Below are 22005 nucleotides of genomic sequence, written 5' to 3' on the forward strand. Positions count from 1 at the left end.
TAGCATGAAGTTAACCCTGCAAGAGACACACCTATGGCTTTCTCCAACTCCATTCCAACATCCAAGCTGCCAGGTCTGTCCTCAAGCTGCAGAGCTCTGAGCACGTCCATATTCATTGAAGAAACTGTTTTCAGCATCACAGCTGCTACAGAATGGTGACTGCTTTTATTATCTGCATCATGTCAGGGTACTTCACTTCTGAAGAGGCCAATAACTTTGTTTTATGCATCTCTCAATGATGAGAGATTCACATGCCACTTTTGTTGCCCTTTTTCATGTTGCTATGTCAGCATGGATTGGAAGAAAGCCTTACACACAAAAGCACAAGCACATTGGCTCACAGCAGTTCATTATGCTCACCTCGCCTCCCAGCCACACACAACCACCCTTCTCTGCTGCATTGCCTATACCACACATTAAGTTCATCTGTAACATTCCCAGGAAAGCTCCTGACTAAGCTAATTCAAGCACTCTAAAAGTTAAGCCCAAAAGGCATGTGTATGTTCAAGGCATACAGCTTTATTTCATACATTTTTCCCTTCTTCGAGTTGTTTTTTTTTAAATGGGCTTAGCTGCCTATTTTTCCACTACACCTTAATCTTGCAGGCTGACATAAGGAAACCAAAAGGTGGACTTCTGCCTGATGTCCATATTCTTCTTTCTTTACATTACATGCAAAAAACAGAAGCCCCTTCCCAAGAAAACTTTAACACAGAAGGAATTCAGTGTACACATACGCTGTAAAGCTAAAGTGAGAGCCAGCAAAATGGAAAGGTTGCTGGAAGGAAGACCAATGGGAACAAGGAAAGGTAAGGGCATTAATTGTTACATTTCTGTGATCCAAAAGGCAGCGTTCTAAGCTACAACTGCTGTGAAATTCTTCCATCTCAGCCTGGGGCTGCAAGGAACTCCTGGCTCGGCTGCTGCCAAGGAGCTGCAGGAGCACAGTGCCTAACAGCAGCATGACCTTTGCCACCACTCTCTACAAAGCAGAGGCTGGAGTGCCATTCTCCCAGAAACAGATCAAAGATTTCCTCCAGGAAGTGACCAGGAATTGTTTCAGGAGGTTCCCATGAGCCATGTTGCTTCATTAAACCTCTCAGTTGCTGAAAAGCAGCAGCTCAGATGCCACCAGGGCAGCTCAGTTCCAATGCTTATTTCTGCTTAAAACCACCAATGCGTGAGCCACAGGAAACCACCAGGAGCACCTGATGCACAACAATTTCTTTGTACAAAGAGCCTTCAGCAAGTTATTCAGCTAAAGTAATGGGCTTGGACTCCAGAGAAGAAAAATGAAAAAGGCAACTCCTTAACACAATGAAAAAACCCACAGTGTTGCTTGAAGACCAGCCCAGCATGAACCCATTTTGCAGGCCTTCTGTACTTCTCCTGCAAAGTCATCCCATGCCAAAGAACACCCACAGCTCACATTGGCTTGATCTCACTGCAGCTATTTTAGGCTCCTGAAGGAAACTCAGAGCTACGAACCACCCCAACCACATCTTTTACTTACGTGAAGCACTGTGCAGCAGCTCACTCTTTGCCATACCTGGGTTTCAAGGCTCTTTTTGCTTACACAGCCACAGGCTCTGCACCAGCCATTCACCCTCAGGAGCAGGAATGATCTGCAATGACTTCAAAACCTGCCTGCCACAGCCAGTCTATTCATGGTCCTCAAGTACCACTGTACACCACTCCTACAGATTCTGATGGCATCTGAAATGCAATCACAGAACCAAAAGAAGCAGCAGTGCTGCCACAGGGGAAGCTAATGAAGCAGCATCACCCTAACTGCTACTTCAAATTAGATTGATACCACCCCACCACTAATTTCAAACACGTGCTGCTCCACTCTTATTTGCTTGACAGTAGATTTCCAGCACTAAAAAGAAAAACGTTTCAAAGTAAATCAAAATGACTTATACTCTCTGCCTGCCACACTGGGAGAAGACCATTCAATAGGAGAACTGTAGTTGCTGCTTTCATTTGCAGGTGGGAGGGAAGTCTCATGGAGAAAAAAATATTGCTACAAAGAGAAACAACCCACAGAACAACCCGCTGCTACTCTTGTTCCACTCTAGTAAAAAATATGAAGTCAAATACTTTTCTATTTCTATTGATTAATGAACACGTACACACCACAGGTTCACTCAAAGCTAGCCATTACCATGCTGATAAGTATTTGAACAGTTTCTAAGCTCTTCACGTTATCCTGGAAAGAAAGCCATGGGCAGCAGATCATAGATCGCAGTTTTGAAAGGTATTTAACAAACAAGCTTCCAGAAGAATGGATTTTCTGTGATGTCAACAGCTTTCCACTGTGATGGAGCAAGCTTTCAGCTCTCTGGTCCTTAAACCCTCATCAGATTTTCCACTGTTTGTGTAACAGTCATTCAATGGCTTTTCCTTTCCCACTGGTTATCACGACACAAACTCTTCCTTGCAAGCAGATGAGCAAAAGGGCCAGTTAAGAAGAATGAAGCACACAACATGCTACATTAGGAAAGGATAAAATACTGGACCGAGTTTTCCCATCCAAAGCCAAAACCCAGCTTTGGTTGTTTTTTTTTTTTTTGTTTTTTTTTTTTTTTTTTTTGCTGAATTTAAGATGCCTAAGGTTTGTCAGAGGACACCAACCTTGGGTATACACTACAGTTAGGAACTGTTTTGTTCACATGCTCTGATGTATGCACTCATAACATAACGCAAGGGGAAATGGTCTTAAACTAAACCTGGCATCTCTTGTTTCCTCTTGGGTCTTAGACATCCTTGTTGCATACCTTTAGGTATCTATACAAGCCTAGGGAATCCTTCTTCTCACTATAAGACTGAGAGAAAACTTGTACAAATCTCATGTTCTACAAAGCAAGCGGTCATGAGCTGTGACATTTGAAATCCAACCCAAAAGAACTAATAACCACACTCAGTATTGTAGCAACTCAGAATCTATCTCATGTTCAGCTGCTCACGTTTGCCAAGTACGACAAATCATTTTTAAACCTGAAATCGACCTATACAGTCTGAACAACAACTTCCCCCTTGCTCCATGCAAAGTTTCAGAGGATTTCTTCCAGTGAGGCCACAAGAGCTCCATCACCCTTCAAACATTCACACACCAAAGCACTGCAAAGCATGAGGAGCTCTGCTACACACCAGAGAAAGAATGGTGAACCTCCTAAGTCCGGCACCAAGTATTTCATTTAGTGACTCTACATACATCAAAAAGTGATACTGTATCTAAAGGTCTGTTGCATTAAGCTGATTTTTCCTCTTTTTATGTACTTTGTTACATAAGTCTTTATATTTTTCACAAATTCCACTCTGCAGAAGCCTGTACACCAATGCTGCAGTTCTGCCTTAGAACAACACGGCCTCAGCCAACAACCTGGAAGAGCTCAGGACAGAATACAGCAGCTCACTCTGTTCTTCACAGCTCCTCTTCTCCAACACCATCCTCCTGCCTGCAAACATTACAGGAGCACAGCTGCTGCTTTTGGCAGCACATTCCTGGTTTATTGCAGACAAAAAGAGAAAAACATTACAGGGATTTCAGGTTTTTGAGCTGCTGCAGTGTATGGTGGATCTTGAAAGACATCTATTACGCAAGCAGGAGTCTGCATTAACTAAGGATGTTAATATGGATGGAAGAACAGAATTGGTTTGGGTACAATCTCTGTCTCTCTCTAGTGTGCTGCCATAAGACACACAGGTTTTTTCCTTCTTCTAATCCTTATAACAAAGACAAAGAAGCAAATGAAGGCAGTGGGATTTCCACAACCCAGCCTAGGCAGTCCTACAATGAGCATCACCACCCCCAGGCACACAGCCAAGGTGTGAAGGCACGGGATTGTGTTACTGCATGGGACGAGAAGGTTATGGCTTTGCAGCACAAACCCAAGAATACCACTTGCAGAATACCTCAGGGTCAGTAGGACTGCAGAGAAGCCCATAATTCGGTTCAAGCATTAGCCCATGATTACAGCCCATATGATTACAGCCAGCCATGTGACTGCATGAGGAAGATTCCCAAGGAGAACCCAGGGATGAAGGCAGGATGCTCCCACCCAAGCGGAGGGCACACCTAAGTCATGACTAAGGGAGAGAGCAGCCTCAGCACTTCCTTAATCACCTATAATCTAGATTACCTTATGAGTCAAAAGCACAAAAGAAATGTTCAGTGCAAAAACAAATCAGCCAGCAGGTAGCAGTATGTCTTAATGAAATTTCTGGTTTTAAAAATCAGATCTCTCATCTTTTACAACCGGCTTGTAAAACACTTGAGAACAAGGTTATGGCTGGTTTGACTTTACAGTGGCACTAAACGTTTTATTTTTCTAGAGTTCATTATGTATTTAAAAATCATTTACCACGATCAGCACTCATAAAGAACAAGCAACCTAGCAGTAGCTTAGTCTGTAAGCAAATGCACAACAGTAATAGTCCTCAAGACAGATCTTCAAGCCAACAAGATTAAAGGCTGCCTACCCCCCTGCTTTACCCGCTGATGGGCAGCCAAGGCCCAATTTCTCTCATTCCACTTTCCAAGAGTACCTGTATGACTCATGAATGTAATTTTTTCTCCTTTATAGACTTCTTTGTGGCACTGACCGGCAGCACTTGCAGACTCCTAAAAGGCTGTGATGAGCTTCAAAGGGCCATTTGAGCAGCTCACCTAGCCAGAATGATAGTTACAGCATAAGGTTAGCTGCTCGTAAGACTGACAAATTGTTCACCTTGGTTTGTCTCCAAAGCAGATGTTGCTGAGCACTTCTTCACATTTTCTGCGTACACTTTAAAATACACCAACAACTTGCATTGCATGGAAGTAGAGGAGAACGAGATGTCTTAAAACTAAGCATTGGATGGCTTCTATTTTTAATCTGTCTGAGAAAAAATAATTTAGATGGGAAGACTCACTTTCAACCAGGTGCTACTGCTTTTCAGAGCACTAATTCAAGGAGCTTCAGATGTACAAAATAGTAACAAATTCAGTAACCATGAGCATTATATTCTGTTTATTGCCCAAATTACTCCAGCACCAGTGAAACCATGTTACTCATTTAAAGAACTACAGCCATTTTCAGAAGTTACTGAAGACATTAATCTAAGCACAAGTGTACAGGATTTATTTAGCAGCTGTCACATAAGTTACAAAAACATTTTTATAGTTGGTATATAAACCCCACTCTGAAAAAGTTAACATTTGGGGATTGAGGCTCTCCATTAATGCCTGCAGTTGGAAAAGGAGTTTCCTCCTTTGAGGTGCACTGTGGGAGAGTAAGCAACTTTCTTTCCTACAACTCAGCCAAAATATAAGTCTCCTGCAAAACAGAAGAGAAAATCTCCCCAAACCCCATAAAACTCAGCCTCTTACTAAATGCACAGAAGAGATTTTCACACTAAGAAAAAAACAAAACACTGCTCTTCACCCTGTTGCCTCCCAAATCTCTACAGGTGCCACAACTGATGTGCTTCACAGCAAACAACACGGAGCCTGGAGCAGGCAGAGAGGAGCCCCACCCCAGCCAGCAGCACCACAGCCCAGTCAGGCACACAAGGCTGCCTGTACCCCTTTATGCATAAGATTCTCCTTACCAAAGCACCTCCTCCTACATGTTTAGGTACTGATCTGTTAGTGTTTCAAGTGAAAAAATTCTTTCACTATTAAAAAAAAAGGAAGCTATCTCTTCAAGGGCTAGTAATAAAGAGATCTGATATACTGCAGTAGTACTTGAAGCAACAAGAAAGAGATCAGGATAATCTTGTTTTTGGGAATAGAGTAGGGACAGCTAGCTTCAGGAGCTGCTTTCTGCCCCTAGAAACACTGGGTTTAAAACTCCCAAGATGTGTACTGGGATCAACACTTACAAATCTCAATTATTACCATTATTTGGGAATACTGCAAGGAAACCTTGCTTACAAGCTTACACAGACGCACAGCAGGCTCTGACTGGAGCAATGAGCACAGCTTGTGCACAGCGGAGCTGGTAGCCCTCTGCCATACTCCTCTGCTCACCACTCCTCTGTTATCCACTTGCACTCCATTGCATTACCATAAAGTGTGGGTCAAAAAGAACTTCTTTACCAGGGCAGTACATCAGGCACTAGTTAGAGAGCAACCTCCTCATTTTGTGCGATGCATGGCAATATAACAAGACATGATAGGCAACATCAGAACAGTTTGACAGGGAATTTAAAGATCAGGTAAGAGGCTGCAGCTTACTCCCTGTTGCTGTACTACACACACACACACACACACACACACACACCCACCACTTACTTTCTGGTTGTTTCTCATTAGGTGTTATCGATCTCACGAAATCCTGCGGTGTCATAAAAACCTCAGATTCACCGTGTTCATTGATCACTTTCAAAGTGGCAAAGTATCGGAAGATTTTGTCTGGTGTGGAGTAGGCTCTGATCCGGTTCTCATATTCCATCACCTGGGAAATAAGTTTAACCAGCATTAGATGCACAGTTTCACTTGAGACACCAAAACTAGGAGCTATCATTAGACTGTTGAAGGTTTTGCTACACTGCAACAAACTTGGGTGCAGCAGCAACACATCTGAAAAAAAAAAAAATAATGCTGAAAGGGTCCAAAATATCCCTCCTATGCTCAGCTTCTGGGCCACCAGAAAAACTGCAGGTTATCAGCTTGATGTCACAGGACTAAGAACAAACACTATGACAATTAACTAGAGGAAAACTTTGCTTCCCCTCCGTTATGAAGTACAAGGTGAAAATAATCCTGAAGACACCTCAGTATTCATCCTAAACGTAACAAAGCACCAATAGCAAGTTTGTTAACCTAAAGCATCTCAGCATTTTCAACCAAACTCAGTGCTGAAGGGTGTGACTCCTGACTGGTGTATGAACTGATGGAAAAAAAGCATTGAGATGGAGAAAGGATCTCCCATTGAGATGGGAGAGAATTCCACTTCCACACTGCGAACTGGAAAAAATCCCTTGGAGCCACAGCTGTTAGCTAAATCACTAACCTTTTTTTCCTTCTTTCCTACCACCTTGCCTAAAACCCACATTTGAAATGTTCCTCAATCAGCCCACTTGCTCATTTGTTTGTTTTTTGTTGCCAGTAGTGATTTTGTATCTAGAACTATTTTCCCCCAAGTGTACAGCTACAATTAAAGAAAACAGAAAGCTTTTATAAACAAAATCACTCCCTCTGAGAAAAAAAGGCACGAAGACCCACACTCTGTTCCATGTTAGAGCAGACGGCTTTCTTTGTTAGTTTGGCTTTTCATTTCTGCATTATTATAAACCATGTTTAGTCTGTTATGTACTTGAAGCCTTCAGTACTTCTGGTCAAGAGCCACAGAATAAAACCAACAATCTGCTGGAAGACACCAGGCAAGATCAAGGGTACTGCCAAGTCATCTGTAGATCATTTACTACTTTGGTCCTCTTTCAGCTTTGTCCTTTAACCTTAACAACATTTCCACCCTGGTGTTTATCAGAAAGAAAGCAGCCTCTATAATCTGTCAAAGGGCTCATAATCCCCTGCCCAGGGAGCACAGAGCCTTTCCCCAGCACATGTTGTAGCTCAGCCCTCCAGCACCCTGCACCAAGGGTATGCTGTGCTGACAGCAAGGCCCACCTGGCACCAGTGGTGATACCTGATGTGGCTGTGACATTATCTTAAGCCCTCCTTCCACTCTTCCTAGCACCAGGACAGCTAGATGGCCACAGCCACCAGGAACACAAAAACATCCCTACAACTAGTTTCCTTCCCTGCAGCCATCACAGGCAGTTCACAGAACCTCTCTCTCACCTCTCCCTTGCCTTTGCACCCTACAGACTTAACACAAAGTCCTCAAAGACAGCAATACTGGATGGAGTCCAACTTCCCTATTGCCTCTATACCTGTTCTGAGATCTTCCTACAATGCTTCTCAGCAGGTCTGTGGCTGCCAACTACTCTTGGTTTTAGAGCACAGGTCTTGCCACTGCTCTTCCCCAATTGAAGGTACAAAGCCTGACAGTTGCCTCCTTAAAGGAGGAGAGTCACTGCCAATTCTCCTACCCCTGCCTCGGGGAAATCTTCAAGGCCTCTGCTTTACTGCAGCGAGGCAGCTTACATTCTGCATTTGTTTCAGGCACAGCAACTTTCCAACACACCACTGAGGTTCCACACTGCATCCTTAAGACCATCACGATCACCTCTGGCAAGAGAAGCAGAGTGCCCCTTTACTACAGCAGCCCTCCCATTCCACCGACACATACTGCAGAAGGCAAAGCTTCCCCAACTGACTCCCAGGCACTCATGAGGATACAGTTATGAACACACAGCTTGAGAGCAGAGAAGATTCCACTCCTTCAAATGAGCTGCTGAACATCCCTGAACACAAGAATGCAGCAGGTGGAGAGCTGACCATCTTGTTTTGGATTCAGCCAGAGGAGTATCAGACAGCAAAGAAGCAAATGTAAGGGTTTTCTAATGGCATGTCTTCCTGAAAACATACAAAGAATGACTTTGAATAACTCAATCTGGATCAAAAAGTGTCCTTCTAACACATTTGTTTAGCATCCAACAGGCTGTTCTCATCACAACTGCAATCACTTCTTCCTTACACTTCCCAGAGAAATGAGCAAACGCAGCAATACACCAACCCTGCTGCCTACACTGAACTCCCCATCACCTCACTGCAGACACATGATCTCACTAACTGGCAAAAGCTAACCAGTATGCTGTACAACCTCTGACCACAGGGCTGGGCTGATCACAAAGGCAGCTCCAGAAAGGAGTGGCTGTGATCTGGCAAAGGGGAACAGCTCCCTTATTCAAGATTCTGGAAAGCAGAAAGCAAGCATTAACAAGGATGCCCTGCCTACGACATATTAGGTGTGTTTTTCCTTCCCAAAGGAGAGAAAGAACATTTATGTATGCACACACCCTGTTTGTGAGGTTTTTACACTAATTCTAAACAATCTTGACAAAACTATCCTATTCAAGCCTCTTCCCACAGCTCTATTGCCAAAATATTCCAGGTACACTCCTGGCAAAGTACACATCCATATAAGCTTCCTTCCCCTGTTCCATAGAACCACAGAACTGTTCGAGTTGCAAGGGACCTTTAACAGCCATTTAGTCCAACCCCCCTGCAATGAACAGAGACACCTAGAGTTCCAGCAGGCTCTGTCCAGCCTCACCTTGGGTTTCTAGAGGAATGGAGCACTACCACCTCTCTGGGCAACCCACTGTACTAGCCCTGGATGCAGTGGAGACCAGCCAAAAATGGTAGACTTGTCCCCACAGAACTTCAGTCTCCTGCAGCAAGGGGCCCCCAGACAGTATGCAGCTAGAAAGGAAAAGTCCCTCTTTGGCATTTCTTTAAAGAGCACAGAGAAGACAGATGAGCTAGTAATCCCTATTGCTTTACAAAACTGAAGCTGCTGTTGAGACTGTCACATTTATGCTAAGCCTTGGGTTAAAAGGAAAAAAAAATCCCACACAGACACAAAAATAAAGCTGTAAATTAACATCTCTATTCACTTCCAGAGCATCACTGAGGCCTCCCTGACTACAGAGAAAAGGATCTCTGGCAGTCCAGCTTCATTGCACACCCCAGGCACACTAACAAGGTAGATTAATTATTGTTTGTTTTCATGGAGTTTCCTGCTGTAACACACACCAAGTCTCTGCAGAATTACTGCTCCCGAGGCAGCATACCTGCTGGACCCAGCAACTGCTGTACACAAATCTCCATAAAGCATGGAAGATCTCTAACAAATAATAAATCAACCTGCTTGTGTGATGTACAACCTGCTTGTTAACCTCTGAATGATGAAAGCCCTTAAACCACCTTTTCCTTTTCTGCCCCACACAGCACACACCACAATGGCACATGCTCTGGACGAGTCACACCAGCCCTACACCCAAAGATTTGTACTGCAGTTTCCTCCTCACTGAATCTCTGTCCAAAATAGCAGTGTCACTTCTCATCTATTATTTCACCGCTGATCTGCTTCATTAGAAACAACACTGGGATAAGAAACAAGCATTGAAAATTAAGCTTAATTGAAAGCATTTTTCTCAAGTTAAACTCCCACGCTATTTTCAATTAATTACATGAAAAGCTGGGAAATTTTTTATTGCACTTTTGCTTTTTGTTTTACTGAACATACAGAAGAGCCAGGCGTTTCCTGGGCGCTACACCCAACTGATGGGGAGCAGGATGCCCTGGGAACAGCCCTGTGTGAGTCAGGAGCTGGGCACACCTTCCTCTGCCATCAGAACACCCAGACAGACTGACTCACTGCTCCAGCACCAAGCACCCACCCCCACTGGGTCTGCTCAGCCACAGAGCGCAGCGCCTGGGAGGCCACTGTTCCCATCCTGCATTTAATGAAGCAGAAGCAAGACCAGCACTTGGTTCAGAAAAGGTACACCTGGTTTTCAGGCTGGAGAGAAAAGGGCCTGCAGTTGAAAGATTGTGAGATCTGTTTTAATCTGTACTCTTCCCACTGAAGCTGCTGCTCCCAAGTCAAGCAGGCTGCACGCTGTTCCCAACATACCCCTTTGGAACCCTCCATGCCTGGCTCCTGTCTTACTTGGAAGCACAGCCACATTCCTCCTGCCTATTATGGGAAGGAAGGAGCTGCTCAGCACAGGCACTGTCTCCTAACAACTCACTGAAAGTCCTAGCTTGCAAGAGAATGTTCCCCAGCTTCTTCAGCCAAAGCAACAAACCATATAAGAGGGATCAATCACTACACTCAATATATTAAGACGTGTTCTTTCTGAAAAAATAAAAGCATGTGTGAAGGTGAATCAAATTTCTGCTCTTTGCAACCTGCCTCCATCTGCCCACAGTGAAGAAATAATCTACTTTTCTTGAGTGGTACTGGCACAAGTGAAGCCTCTGCTGAGGCTGTCAAGCTACCTGACCATGAATTGACAAGAAAAATAATAAGAGGAGCTGGGAATTCATATTCCCTGGACAATTCTGAAAAGCTCCATGCAGTACCTTGCAACATAAATTCAGACCAGAATGTCACAACAGGGAAAGTTCACAGCACCAAACATCACATGGCAACCAAAACTTGTGTAATCTAATCAAGAAGAGAATAAGATTCAGCAGCCTCAAACAAAAGTTACAGCGCTTTTTTTGGTTGTCGTCTGCTTTTTCTGGTTTTTGCTTGTTTGTTCTTTTTTATGAAAAGCTGTTAAGCTATGACTATCCACAATTTAACACAATGTGATGCAGCCTCCAGAGTAAGGACTTAAAATAATCACCAGAAACAAATTATACAGAGAAGGAATTGTGAAAAGCATATACTCCCATTGTCCTCTTTGGCACTGCAGAGATATTAAATCATCAAACATAGCCCAATAAAACTGACATCCAGACAGGCTTAAAAAATAAAATACTGCAGCCTGCCAACTCTCAGTTACAGGACATTCCATCAGGCCAAATTGTACATCCTGTAATAACAGCATGCTTACAGATAGCACCAAACCAGGCAGACACTTCTGAACAGCCCAAAGCTCTTGGGATTACCCACCAGCAAAAGCAGGTCACAAGCTGACGATACAACTCATTACTCAAACTTTTCTCCTCTTAAGAGCACATCTCATACGAAAATTAAATAGGCACAGCAGACAAACGGGATGCTTGCAGGTTTAAAGCCATTCACTGGTTCCCTATTCTGCATTCACCACCCCAGCAGCTATGAAGCAGAGAGCCATCCCTCAGACATCCAACAGGAGGGAAGCAAAGGGGTGCTGAGATTCAGAGGCTCTGTAAGCTGTACTTCCCAAAAAGGCAGGTTTAAATTTCAAGAAACTCAAAGGTATCATGTGAAGAAAGGAGGTTCCCAAAATAGAACGGCCATTTTAGAAAACAAAGACAAGCACAGCCCAAAAGCCTGAATGTCAGTCAGTGCTATATTAAAGATGAATAAAGTGTTCTGCAAGTTCACCCCATTTTTCCACTGCCATGCAATTGCTGCAGGTTTAATATAACATATTAACATAACCAAGTTTCTCACCTTACGATCCCTGAAGCCAGAACACTTCTTCTTCTTCCCTTCTGGCTGAGACTGCTCACTGCCCGATGCCACGGCCTTCCCGCCCTCATCGCTCTCCCCCTCCTCCTGGTGCTTCACCTTCCCACCTGGCTCTGCCCTTGAGCCCCGGTTCACAGAGTCTTCTGCATAGGCCCTGCAGCGAGCAAAAAGAAAACGCAGTTCAGAAAGTTAATGAGAGGACAACTGGGAAGAGCACACCGCCATTCCTCTAGCCCTAAATTCCACCACTTTCCCAAAAAAACAGAAGGATTCAGAAAGAACAGGATCTCCATTTCAGCACAGCTGATGCTTTTTTTTTTTTTTTTAAATCTCCAACAGTCAACAGGCTTTTTTATTTCTCTCTTCTACCAACTCCTCTAAATCCCAATATTTTGGGATCTGCAACAACAAAAACTGGAGTTACTTATCTTCACACTAGAGGCTCTCTATGGACAGGACAAAGAAAGGACCCTCTCTAATGTCAGACAAGATCATCAGCAGCCCTGTTTGTAGCCAAGGCACTACTCAAAGTCTCACTGTCCAAGCAACATGCAGAACAACCAGCTAACAGCGTGGTTAAACAGAAATACAATCCACCCACAGACCAGACAAGGCCACATCTTTCCTACACCTTATCTGTAAGGCAGTTAATAACCAGAGCTCGGACCACATCAACCATCAATAGGGTTACAATCACTACACACGTTAACTTATCACAAACTTTGTAGCTAACAGTTTGGTTAAACTTACCCTTTCTGAGGGCTCTAACAGCTAGGGCAGCCATCCCAGCCTGCCTGCAACTCCAGCTAAGGTACCATTACTTCTGTGTTCCTGGGGATTTACTTTGGACTAATCACACATACAGGGCTCACACACAGCTGGGTGCTGCTCATTAGACAGCAGCCAGCAAAGGAAGACTGGTGCTTTGTGCTCCCTGCAACCACAAACATGATTCTTTATAACTTGTTAAAAAAAAAAAAAAAAAAAAAAAGCTGCCTTTTGAGGAAAACAAAAGCTAAACAGGATTTTGGAATCCCAAGCTTCAAGCAAAAGGCTCTGCTTGTTTCATCCTACCAGCTTCCCAACAAATAGACACCGTATGCAAAATAGATAGAAGCATATACACCTCTCCAGCAACACAGAGCTTTGCAACAACCTCAGCAGGTCACATTCCAAGAAGAAACAAAGCAGGTTCTCCTTCAATTAATTTAGACATTACGAAGGTAAACAACTCTCTCCTTACTAACATTCAATAATTCACTAAGTTATAGTATAACATTAATTTCTAAGGGCCAAACAACTCCCAAACTTCTGCCATGGGAAAAACTTACCCATGGAAAACAAACAACTTTATAGAACAAGCTCCCATAGAGCGTGCTTCAGAACAGAGAGGATCACTATGAAAGCAAGCTAATTTTTGTTCATATTGTGGTAACTACTGCAGCAGACTACCAAAAGCACTCCAACAGCTGCCACCAAGTGCCCAGCACTGCTTTGAACACAACAGCCCACTATCCTACAGCTGGGTAAAGCAGTTCAGAGAATTCTAGTTCTGAAGTGGGATGGAATACATCAAATATAACATTGGAAGAGCTTTATTTAATATAAAACACACAAGAGCTTGGTGAAGAAGCGTACTAATGAAGCCTCTTTGCACAAAAAGGAGAGTAACGTGCCAGCCTATGCTTCCTGAAAAGGTCCTGAGGCTTTAAGTATCACCATCTTTAAGACTTCCACTGTACCACATCTGGTTCCAACCGCACAGCAGTTGGACAATGTGGGGAGCAGACCAGTGAGCACACACTGTTTCTTCTGGCCAATGCACAGCTGGCTCCAGCTGAGACTCCAGCAGCAGTGCTAATGAGGAAAGCCCTTCTCTGCAGGCAGGACATCAGCCCCAGGCAGCTCAAAGAGAATCCCTTGCGACAAGGACCTGGGGACAAAAAAGCAGTAAAAAATGATTGCTTGTATATACAGCTAAGCTACTCCATATTAAACATGCCAGAGGAGAGCTGTCTCAGGAAGATTTGCTCTTGTAACACTTGACTGACAGCAAAGCAGGGAAGGGATAAATAAAACTTACAAATCAAACATTTTCAGCAAAACCTACGCGTTCCTTCAATCCATCTTGCTGTCAAGCTAGTTGGCTACTGTGATGCAGACATAGGCTCTTCAAACACAGCAGGCTCCCCATCCTCCCTCCCCCCTTCTAGTTTATCTCAGTAATTAACTCTCCTCTACAGATGGATCACCTTCTCACCATACATGCAAGATGAAATATGAGAATAAAAGCAGAATTTATTGCCTACTTCACAAGCACAGTTGCAAACAGTATCTGTTATTTCTTGCCTCCAGGCCATAGTCAAAACTACTCACCAAATAAGGATCTGCTCGCCACGTACACCTACAGTGAGGTATTTCATGTCCAGCATAATCCCCCTCCATTTCAAATCTTGGCTTCCATCACCTGCAACAACCATTCTGCATCCATATAAAGGAGTCCTTCAGTGCAGACACCAGCACAGGCAAAAGAATACCTCTGTTCCAGAACCACACCTTGCTACACTGCCACCAAGACTCTGCAGCCTCTTTTGGCCACAGCCACTTGCCAGTCGTAACCTTGTTTCCATTCCCCTGCTCAAGTTAGCATGCCAGCTCTTCCAAATCAGCAGGAGTAGACCTGCTGCTACAACTTCTATGCAAAGTGGGGACAAAAGTGATCAAGACCCACTTCACTGCACACCAAGATAAGCTGCCAATCTTCTTCCACTTAGCCTGCTTGTCCTGGATGCAAGCTGCCAGGCTTGGAACCTTCTGGTCTCCTTAGGGTTTTTCCTCCCTGCTGAACAAATTTGAAGGCAAAAAGTATTTCTCACCTACCTAGTACTCTCTTAACTCTTAGAGAAAGCCAACAATCAAGCTTAAGACAGCATTCATCTGCATCAAGGGAAGATCCTTAGTTACCACAGTGGGTTTACTCAGTGCTAGCTCTGCAAATCATTCTTCAAGAAAGCCAAACACACGCAACCATAGGATCTACATCCAAGAAGGATCCTGAAATTTGTACCAGGGACTGGAAAAAGGCTCCAGTTGCAGCCTTCCCATTTAAAGAAGTTACAATCCCTCCTTTTGAAGAGCTTTTCTAGAGTTTCTAGATAAATCAAACAAAAGTATTTTGAAATAACAAAGTTTTGTGCCAGAGACAACAGTGCTCAGTTATTCTAATCCCAAAAGCAGCACACGAGTATTCAGCTACCAGATATTAAGTAGGCTCAGAAGGAGACACGGAATCTAACTAACTTGGGCATTCAGGTGTCAGCAAAGACCTTGCCACAGAACCAGAAGCAGGGGAGATGAATCCTGCCTGACAGATGCACTCTTCAGTAGAACAGAGCCACAATACTCCTCGCATACAAACATCCTATCTGGAGACATCTCTGTGAGGTTTAAAGCCACTTCAGGCTTTCATAATGAAATGCAAGAGCAAGCTTTGTCTGGTTTGGATACGAGAGACAAAAATACGCATCCTCCAATAATGGAGAGACTAAGTGAGAAGCTGTCTCATCTTCAGCTTCACCACAACCAATGATCAGTAAGATACTAACCTAAAATGATGAATATCAAAGCCCAGTTTTTCAGGACTTTCTTTCCCACAGAACTTTTTACTTTTTTACTCCCTTATTTTCCGAAGCATTTAATATTAACACAAGTCAACACAACTAATTTGTGGCCAGAACTGCAATGAAAACATGACAATATTAAGACAGGCTCCAGAGACTAATAATTAGATTGAGGAGATGGCTCGTGGGCACCAGCCATAGCCCAAAATAGATCCAATATAAGGAAACAGCAGCACAGTCTGTGAGACATGCACACCCTTCCTTCCACCCCAGGCAGCACCAGGCACATCTCTGCTGAAGGCCCATTCACAGCCACTGAAGGGGCATTCAAAGAAAGGCTGGACGAAACCTAGAGAGCAGCAGAAATAGTTAAGAGCCCAGAACAGCATGGGAAAACTTGACCTAAAGTCATCAGGTTGCTATAAAAAAAAAAAAAAAAAGAAAAGGAAGACGAGATAACTGCAATATGTATAAAACAGCTGCTGCAGGGTTTGTTGGTCTGCTAAGGACAGGACAAGCAGCAGATGTGCTTTGGGACATCGTAAGGTTAGATATTTGTATGCTAGAGAAAAAGGGAAAAGCATGTGTTTACATACATGCACACCCAATCTGTGTAAAGTGAGGAGAGGGAAGCAGTAGAATCAGCTGTGGGAGAGCATTTACTCCATCTCTGCTCTTCGTTCACCAGTAAATTGCTATAAATAGGCAAGACAGCTGCCTTTCAGGACCAGGCTGGAGGCACCCAGCCTTGTCTTGGCAGCAAACGAGCTGACAGCACACACTCCCTCCCACTCCCTTTACTCTGGGGGCTGGCACCAACATGCAATGCAGATGGACAGGCCAGAGTGCGAGTACCTCCTCTAGAGCCCCCTCTGAAGGAGACTGCTGTGAAGAAGGTGAACCTGAACTGTTTTAGGTCACTCTTACCAGCTAACTCAGCTCATGTAGGATAATATGCCACTCCTCAGAGACATCTTCCCACCAGCCTGCAGAGGAAAATAATTGCTTTGGAAAAGGTTGCCAAACCCTACTGACACGCTGGAGGCATCCATATATGATGTTACCCTCATGAACTGTAAATCTCTGCACCGTAAGTTCTTAAGCCAGGAAACACTGCTTATGTTTCCAAGCAGAGCTCACCAAGTGGCAGACAGGAAGGTGCCCCGGGGTTGCAGCTGACTGATGCACATGGCCACAGCTCAACTACATCTGCCACAGAAAAAAAACCAAGTCCGAAGCCACAAGCCTGTGTTCTGCACCTCTCTGGTGTACTGCTCACCTGAGCCTCTCTTTATCCAAACTGTACTTTAAACATCAACAAGCTCAACAGCTCCTTCCCAAAGAAGATTACAGCTGCTTTCACTCAGTGCTGCAGCTCCCCTTGAGCCTGTCCCTGGGCATTGAGATGGCATGATCAAGAGGGCCAGGTAATCCTATAAAGCCGCAAGGTGGGTGGAGACTGCAAGAAGCACAGGAACTCAGATCAGAGCTGGCATTCCATCCTCCACTCCTGGTCCTCCCAAAAGACAGCAAGCTCACCACAGATCACAGCTGTCAGACAGCAAATGTTGCTTTCAAGAAATAAGAGTATCTTATGTTGGAGAGTAAGGAAGGCAAAGCATTCTCCAATTCCACAGACTTTTTAAGGGGCCCCACATAAGGACAGAACACACTTAAGGCAATATGAACCCAGCTTCTTCAGGCTGAAAGTTGAGCCAGATCACAGCCTAAGAATACAATTATCAACTGCTGAAAACAGTTTTATTGGATGTTTAAAGCTTACACTCAAGGACGAGAAGGACACAAAAATTACAACTTAACTTTGAAAGCAAATGCTGTAGAAACAGGGTAACAAAAAACAGGCAGGACAAGACAATAATGTTAGACATACTTAGTATAAATCAAAAGCTAAGTACTGTACATAACTGGTAAGGGGCACAAACATCCAAGCAGGGGATAATGCCCAACAGAATATATCTTTTTACTGTCAAAGTTGTCAAAAACAACAGGAGCATGTAATAAATGAAGATTGTTTACTGTGTAACTGGAAGTGACAGATCTATGAAAACAGCAAGCGTTCACTTTGAAACATCATGGCTTATATTCTCTGTATCCTGATATTCTCAGGAGAGCAGAGACTTTCTCCACTTAAATGGGGCTAAGATTGACCTTACAGAGCAGCACTGTAGGCATGTATTTCTACCTTCCTGCAAGAACCTGAGGCTTAGTTTTAATAAGAGCTGGCCAAGACCTTGTTCCTGGCTGTCATGGATACTCAATAAGCTTTAACTTGGTGTTAATCATATTTGAAAAGACAAACAGGGCAATGAGTGCAATGACCGATTTGTTATTTAGGCTTTTTAGTTACAGGACTGTAAAGAATATAGTGACAAGGGTTTATAGAAAGCAAGTCTTATGCTAAACAGATGTCATTTCTTGATGAGATTACCAGCATTGCTGTAATAAATCCAAGTTCCCATGTACATTTCATTTACTATTAAATGATACTGTGATGAATAAGCCAGACAAAAATCAACATTGCACATTCAATAGATTAAAAAGAGGTGAATAACATATCTATACACAAACATTTGATCATTGAGTGGGTGAGCTTCTCCCCAGCTCTGATAAGGGCAAATTCCTGGCCTTGTGCCATCTTCTACTACTGATCTCAAGGACAAAGTCATTGAGTGCCTTGCCATCCATCAGCAGAGACTGACAGCTTCAGTTCTGCTCGCTCTGCAAGCTGAGCACAAGCCAGCACACAACACCCATGAAGATGGCCAAAGAGCAAGGGGAATGTCTGGGAACAACAACAGACGTGTCCACAAGGCTGGTTTCATATGCCCTAGAACATGTGTAAGTACAGGAATCTCACGTCAAGGCTCAATGTTACACACTGCTCCTGTTCAGCACTTCAGGGAAGCTGTCTGCATTAGGTCTATTCTCACCTCCAGCAATCACGTGCTTTATTTGCATGGCAGCACTACTCATTTAGCAGTCACATTACATACACCAAATATACACTTAAAATACTGATGTGATCAGTGACTTTCAGTACTTACTTGCTCTGAGTTTCTTGACAGTATTTAGTTTCTCTAAAGACAGACAAGTCAGGTTTCTTGAATAATGTTAAATATCAACATAAGTCCATTGATCCAAAGACCACTATTTTTCATCAAGCTTAATGAGCCCATACTGATAATTAACCACTGTTAAGAAATCTTAGGCAAGCACCCAGTCTTCTGGTTGTTGACATGTTGACAATTGACATGAATTCTCAGCAACATCTGTGCTACAAGCCATGAAGTGAAAATGTACTACAACATTAATCACTGCAGCATCTGGTTTTATTCTGCCAGCTACAAGCTCAGTCCTACAAAGCAAGAAGAAATTGGTGAGCCCACTCACGTGCACTGAGAAAGGCACATTTCCACACCAGAGCACTTTATAGGCACCCAACACCCAGCACTTGTCTTCATGATCCTGCTTTTCAATCCATCTTCATTTCCATTAGGAGGACATGAGAACAGGAGAGCAAATACAGAGCTAAGGTAAGTGGTGTTGCCTGAGTGCTGAACTTATTTAAGAGAGTTTAGAAATGAAGACTAACTTCAGCAAAGCAGTGGGGAAGAAAGTGAAAAAAATGTTCCAAGAATCTGATGGATGACTTTAATGCAAGATGGAGTTATTTAAATGCAGCAAAGATGTTATTGCTTTTGATACTTAAAAGACTCTGCAGTCTGACTTATTGGCAAAGAAATAAAGATTTGAGATCCCTTCTGAGGGAAATGAGGTTGCTTCAGGCTTCTCTTGGTCTTCAGACAGCAAGGGAAGATCACAGGAGGGCAGCCAGAGGCAGGAGAACAAATTTCAGGTCATGCAGTTGTCACATCTGGAAGCCCAAAGAATGTCACATCTGGGCCCACTGCTGGCTCTCCAGCTTGTGAGGTGTTCACAGTAGTACCGATGATTTCAGCCTCCCTCCCCACAGACTCAGTCTTCAAAGTCCAGAGAGCAGCTGGGATCATCAGGAGGTGGAAGAGGCTGAACGGCTTGGAAAAGGTGACAGCAGTGACAAGACTGGACCCTAAAGCTGAGAGAATTGACACTATCTCCACATCAGGAATTAAAGCTGGATGGTACTTGCACTGTATTAATCCTAAATCTCACAGTTTGTGCTTCCTCTACTGAGCCAGAAAATCATTCCCTTCATTGTGCTCCTAAACTGCTTTGTTTCCTGAAGAGACGCTGCTTTCCAGATAAGTGCTGGAGGACAACAGGGCACTGCACGGGATGCAGACAAGGTGAGTGGATGCCAACAGTTATTCATTTAAAGGAAAGGCAGCTGGGAACTCTGTCACCAGAGGGCACCCACATTGTTTTTAAAGAAAGAGTAAAAAGGGCAACTTAATCAACATGAGAGATCTACGGTTCCAACAATGCCTGCCTGTGTAATGAGAAAGAACTCTAAGTGTCGCCTTGTAGAAGCAGCAGTCTCAAGACATATTCCTTCTTGCATTGCCAGCAGGCTTCCCTGCACAAATCACAGATTTGATTTGCTGTGCCACATTTAAATACGATATTACAGACACACAGCCATCCAACTGCACGGCTCTGCACATTTAGGACTACACCTTTGCACAGTTCAGCTGGGGTCACTCCCCGCAGCGTAGTTCAGATGTTTTCCTAATTTGCTCACTTGGGCTCATTTCCTGGCATCAGATTCTTTCCTTGCACCAATGCTCATGGGTAAAAATAATGAAGCCAAAAGCCACCCGAAAGGACACAGTGCTCTTTCAAGACACCGCTCATAGATCAATGCACTTTCAAGCTTCAGAGAAAATCCCTCAGTGCAGCAATCCCAAGGAGAGTCCCTTAAGGCTGTCATTTGTCACTGTGAGAGTTAAAAGATGGAGCAGAGCTCTTAAAAATAGCATAAAGAGGGTAGCACCTACAGATTTTACATCTTCTCTCTCCTGCATCAGGTCAAGTGGTACCTGAGGCAGCTGCAGCTACAAAACAGGTCTCTCTCCTCCTGACTATGATTTATATGAAATGCTTTGTTTTGCTAAAGCATAAAGTCACTTCCAGCTGGCATAAGGTATTTCCAACAATTTTTTTTATTAAAAATGTATTCTAAGCAAATTACTCTAAAACTCCTAAGACTCCACTGGAGAAAAAGTAATGCATTCTTAAACAGTTTGCTAAGGGATGATCTAAGCTTCAAAATTAATTCCAGAAGCATTGAGGGAAAAGCCACACAAGGAAGACAAGGAGTTGTGAAGGTTAACATATCAAGGAAAGCAACAAAGAAAGGGTGTCCCCTACAGAGCACATTCTGGGGAAGCAACTAGAGAATTGATACTGCATAGCCCAAGGAGAAAAGGGTGAAGGGAGGAAGGACAAAGTTGAAACTAATTCTCAACCTATTTCAGCAGAGGTGGCAGCCAGCACCTGAACAGCTCAGCTTGCCAATGAGGAACAGAGACTGAAAAACAAGAACTTGTAACAGAATGAAGATACACCAACACAGCTGGGAGGCAGGTACCTCACACTTAATTGCTTTAACTTACACAGAGGATGGGGCAAGAAACAGAACAAGCAAAGAATAAAAACAAAAGAATGTGTCAGACAAACATGCTGGTAGTAAAGAAACCCATTACTAGAGTTCCAGGGAAAGACAAAGACCTTGCCCCCAGCACTAACATACTTGCAGAGGATAAGAAATAAAGCACAGCTGTATTCGATCAGGAACAGCCCCAGCAACACTTCTTGCAGAGATCCTTCTGCACCCCCAGAGCTACCTCTGCTCACCCATGTCATTCAGCACTGGGTTGACCATACTGACAAAGCTTTAGCACCAAAACCCCAATGTAAGGTCTTCCAGCTGCTCACAGATTGAGCCAAGATGTTGTGTGCTATCAAGATAACAGTGGCCAGTTAGTACTGACCTGGTATTTGGAAACACAAGGAATAAAAGTCTTACAAGGCTATCGGTAATACTTTCTTGCAATCGTTAAGCTTGCTGCAAGCTAAGGTTCAGTAGTTCCCATCCATATATTAATGCCTTATTCAGATCAGCCAATGACTGCACCGAGATTTATTTCAATTAATTCAGTTCATTATACTAATACCTAGCTACTTAACTGCTTCTGTTGTCAATTGGAAATCCCTTGGGTTTAAGTTATTGCTCAGAAAGAGTAAACTTCATTAGTCTTTCCAAGCCCTGTTATTTGCACTGGCAAAGCATACTCCACCACTGCAGAACTGAGCAGCATTAGCTACTTGTACTGTGTAATTATTTAGATGATATGTACCACCAAAGGCAGCAAGAGCTCCCAGAGAACAGCAAG

The 22005-nt window shown here is 43.6% G+C and overlaps 1 protein-coding gene across 6 annotated transcripts in view; it reads right to left on the minus strand.

Moving 5' to 3' along the window:
* MICU1 (mitochondrial calcium uptake 1) overlaps positions 1-22005 on the minus strand; it is a 90994-nt gene that overhangs the window by 51967 nt on the left and 17022 nt on the right. For 5 of the 6 annotated variants that reach the window (XM_042862795.1, XM_042862794.1, XM_042862797.1 and 2 more), the window contains 2 exons: positions 12012-12183; positions 6281-6443 (listed from right to left, as the gene is read on the minus strand). In XM_042862795.1, the coding sequence (XP_042718729.1) occupies positions 6281-6443; positions 12012-12183 (335 nt within the window). The remainder of the gene's footprint in view (positions 1-6280; positions 6444-12011; positions 12184-22005) is intronic. The other variant, XM_042862798.1, reaches the window with a different exon arrangement.

This window comes from Lagopus leucura, unplaced genomic scaffold (genome assembly GCF_019238085.1).
Source record: "Lagopus leucura isolate 7727_CA_CO unplaced genomic scaffold, USGS_WTPT01 Super-Scaffold_739, whole genome shotgun sequence".
In the NCBI taxonomy this organism is placed as follows: Eukaryota; Metazoa; Chordata; class Aves; order Galliformes; family Phasianidae; genus Lagopus; species Lagopus leucura.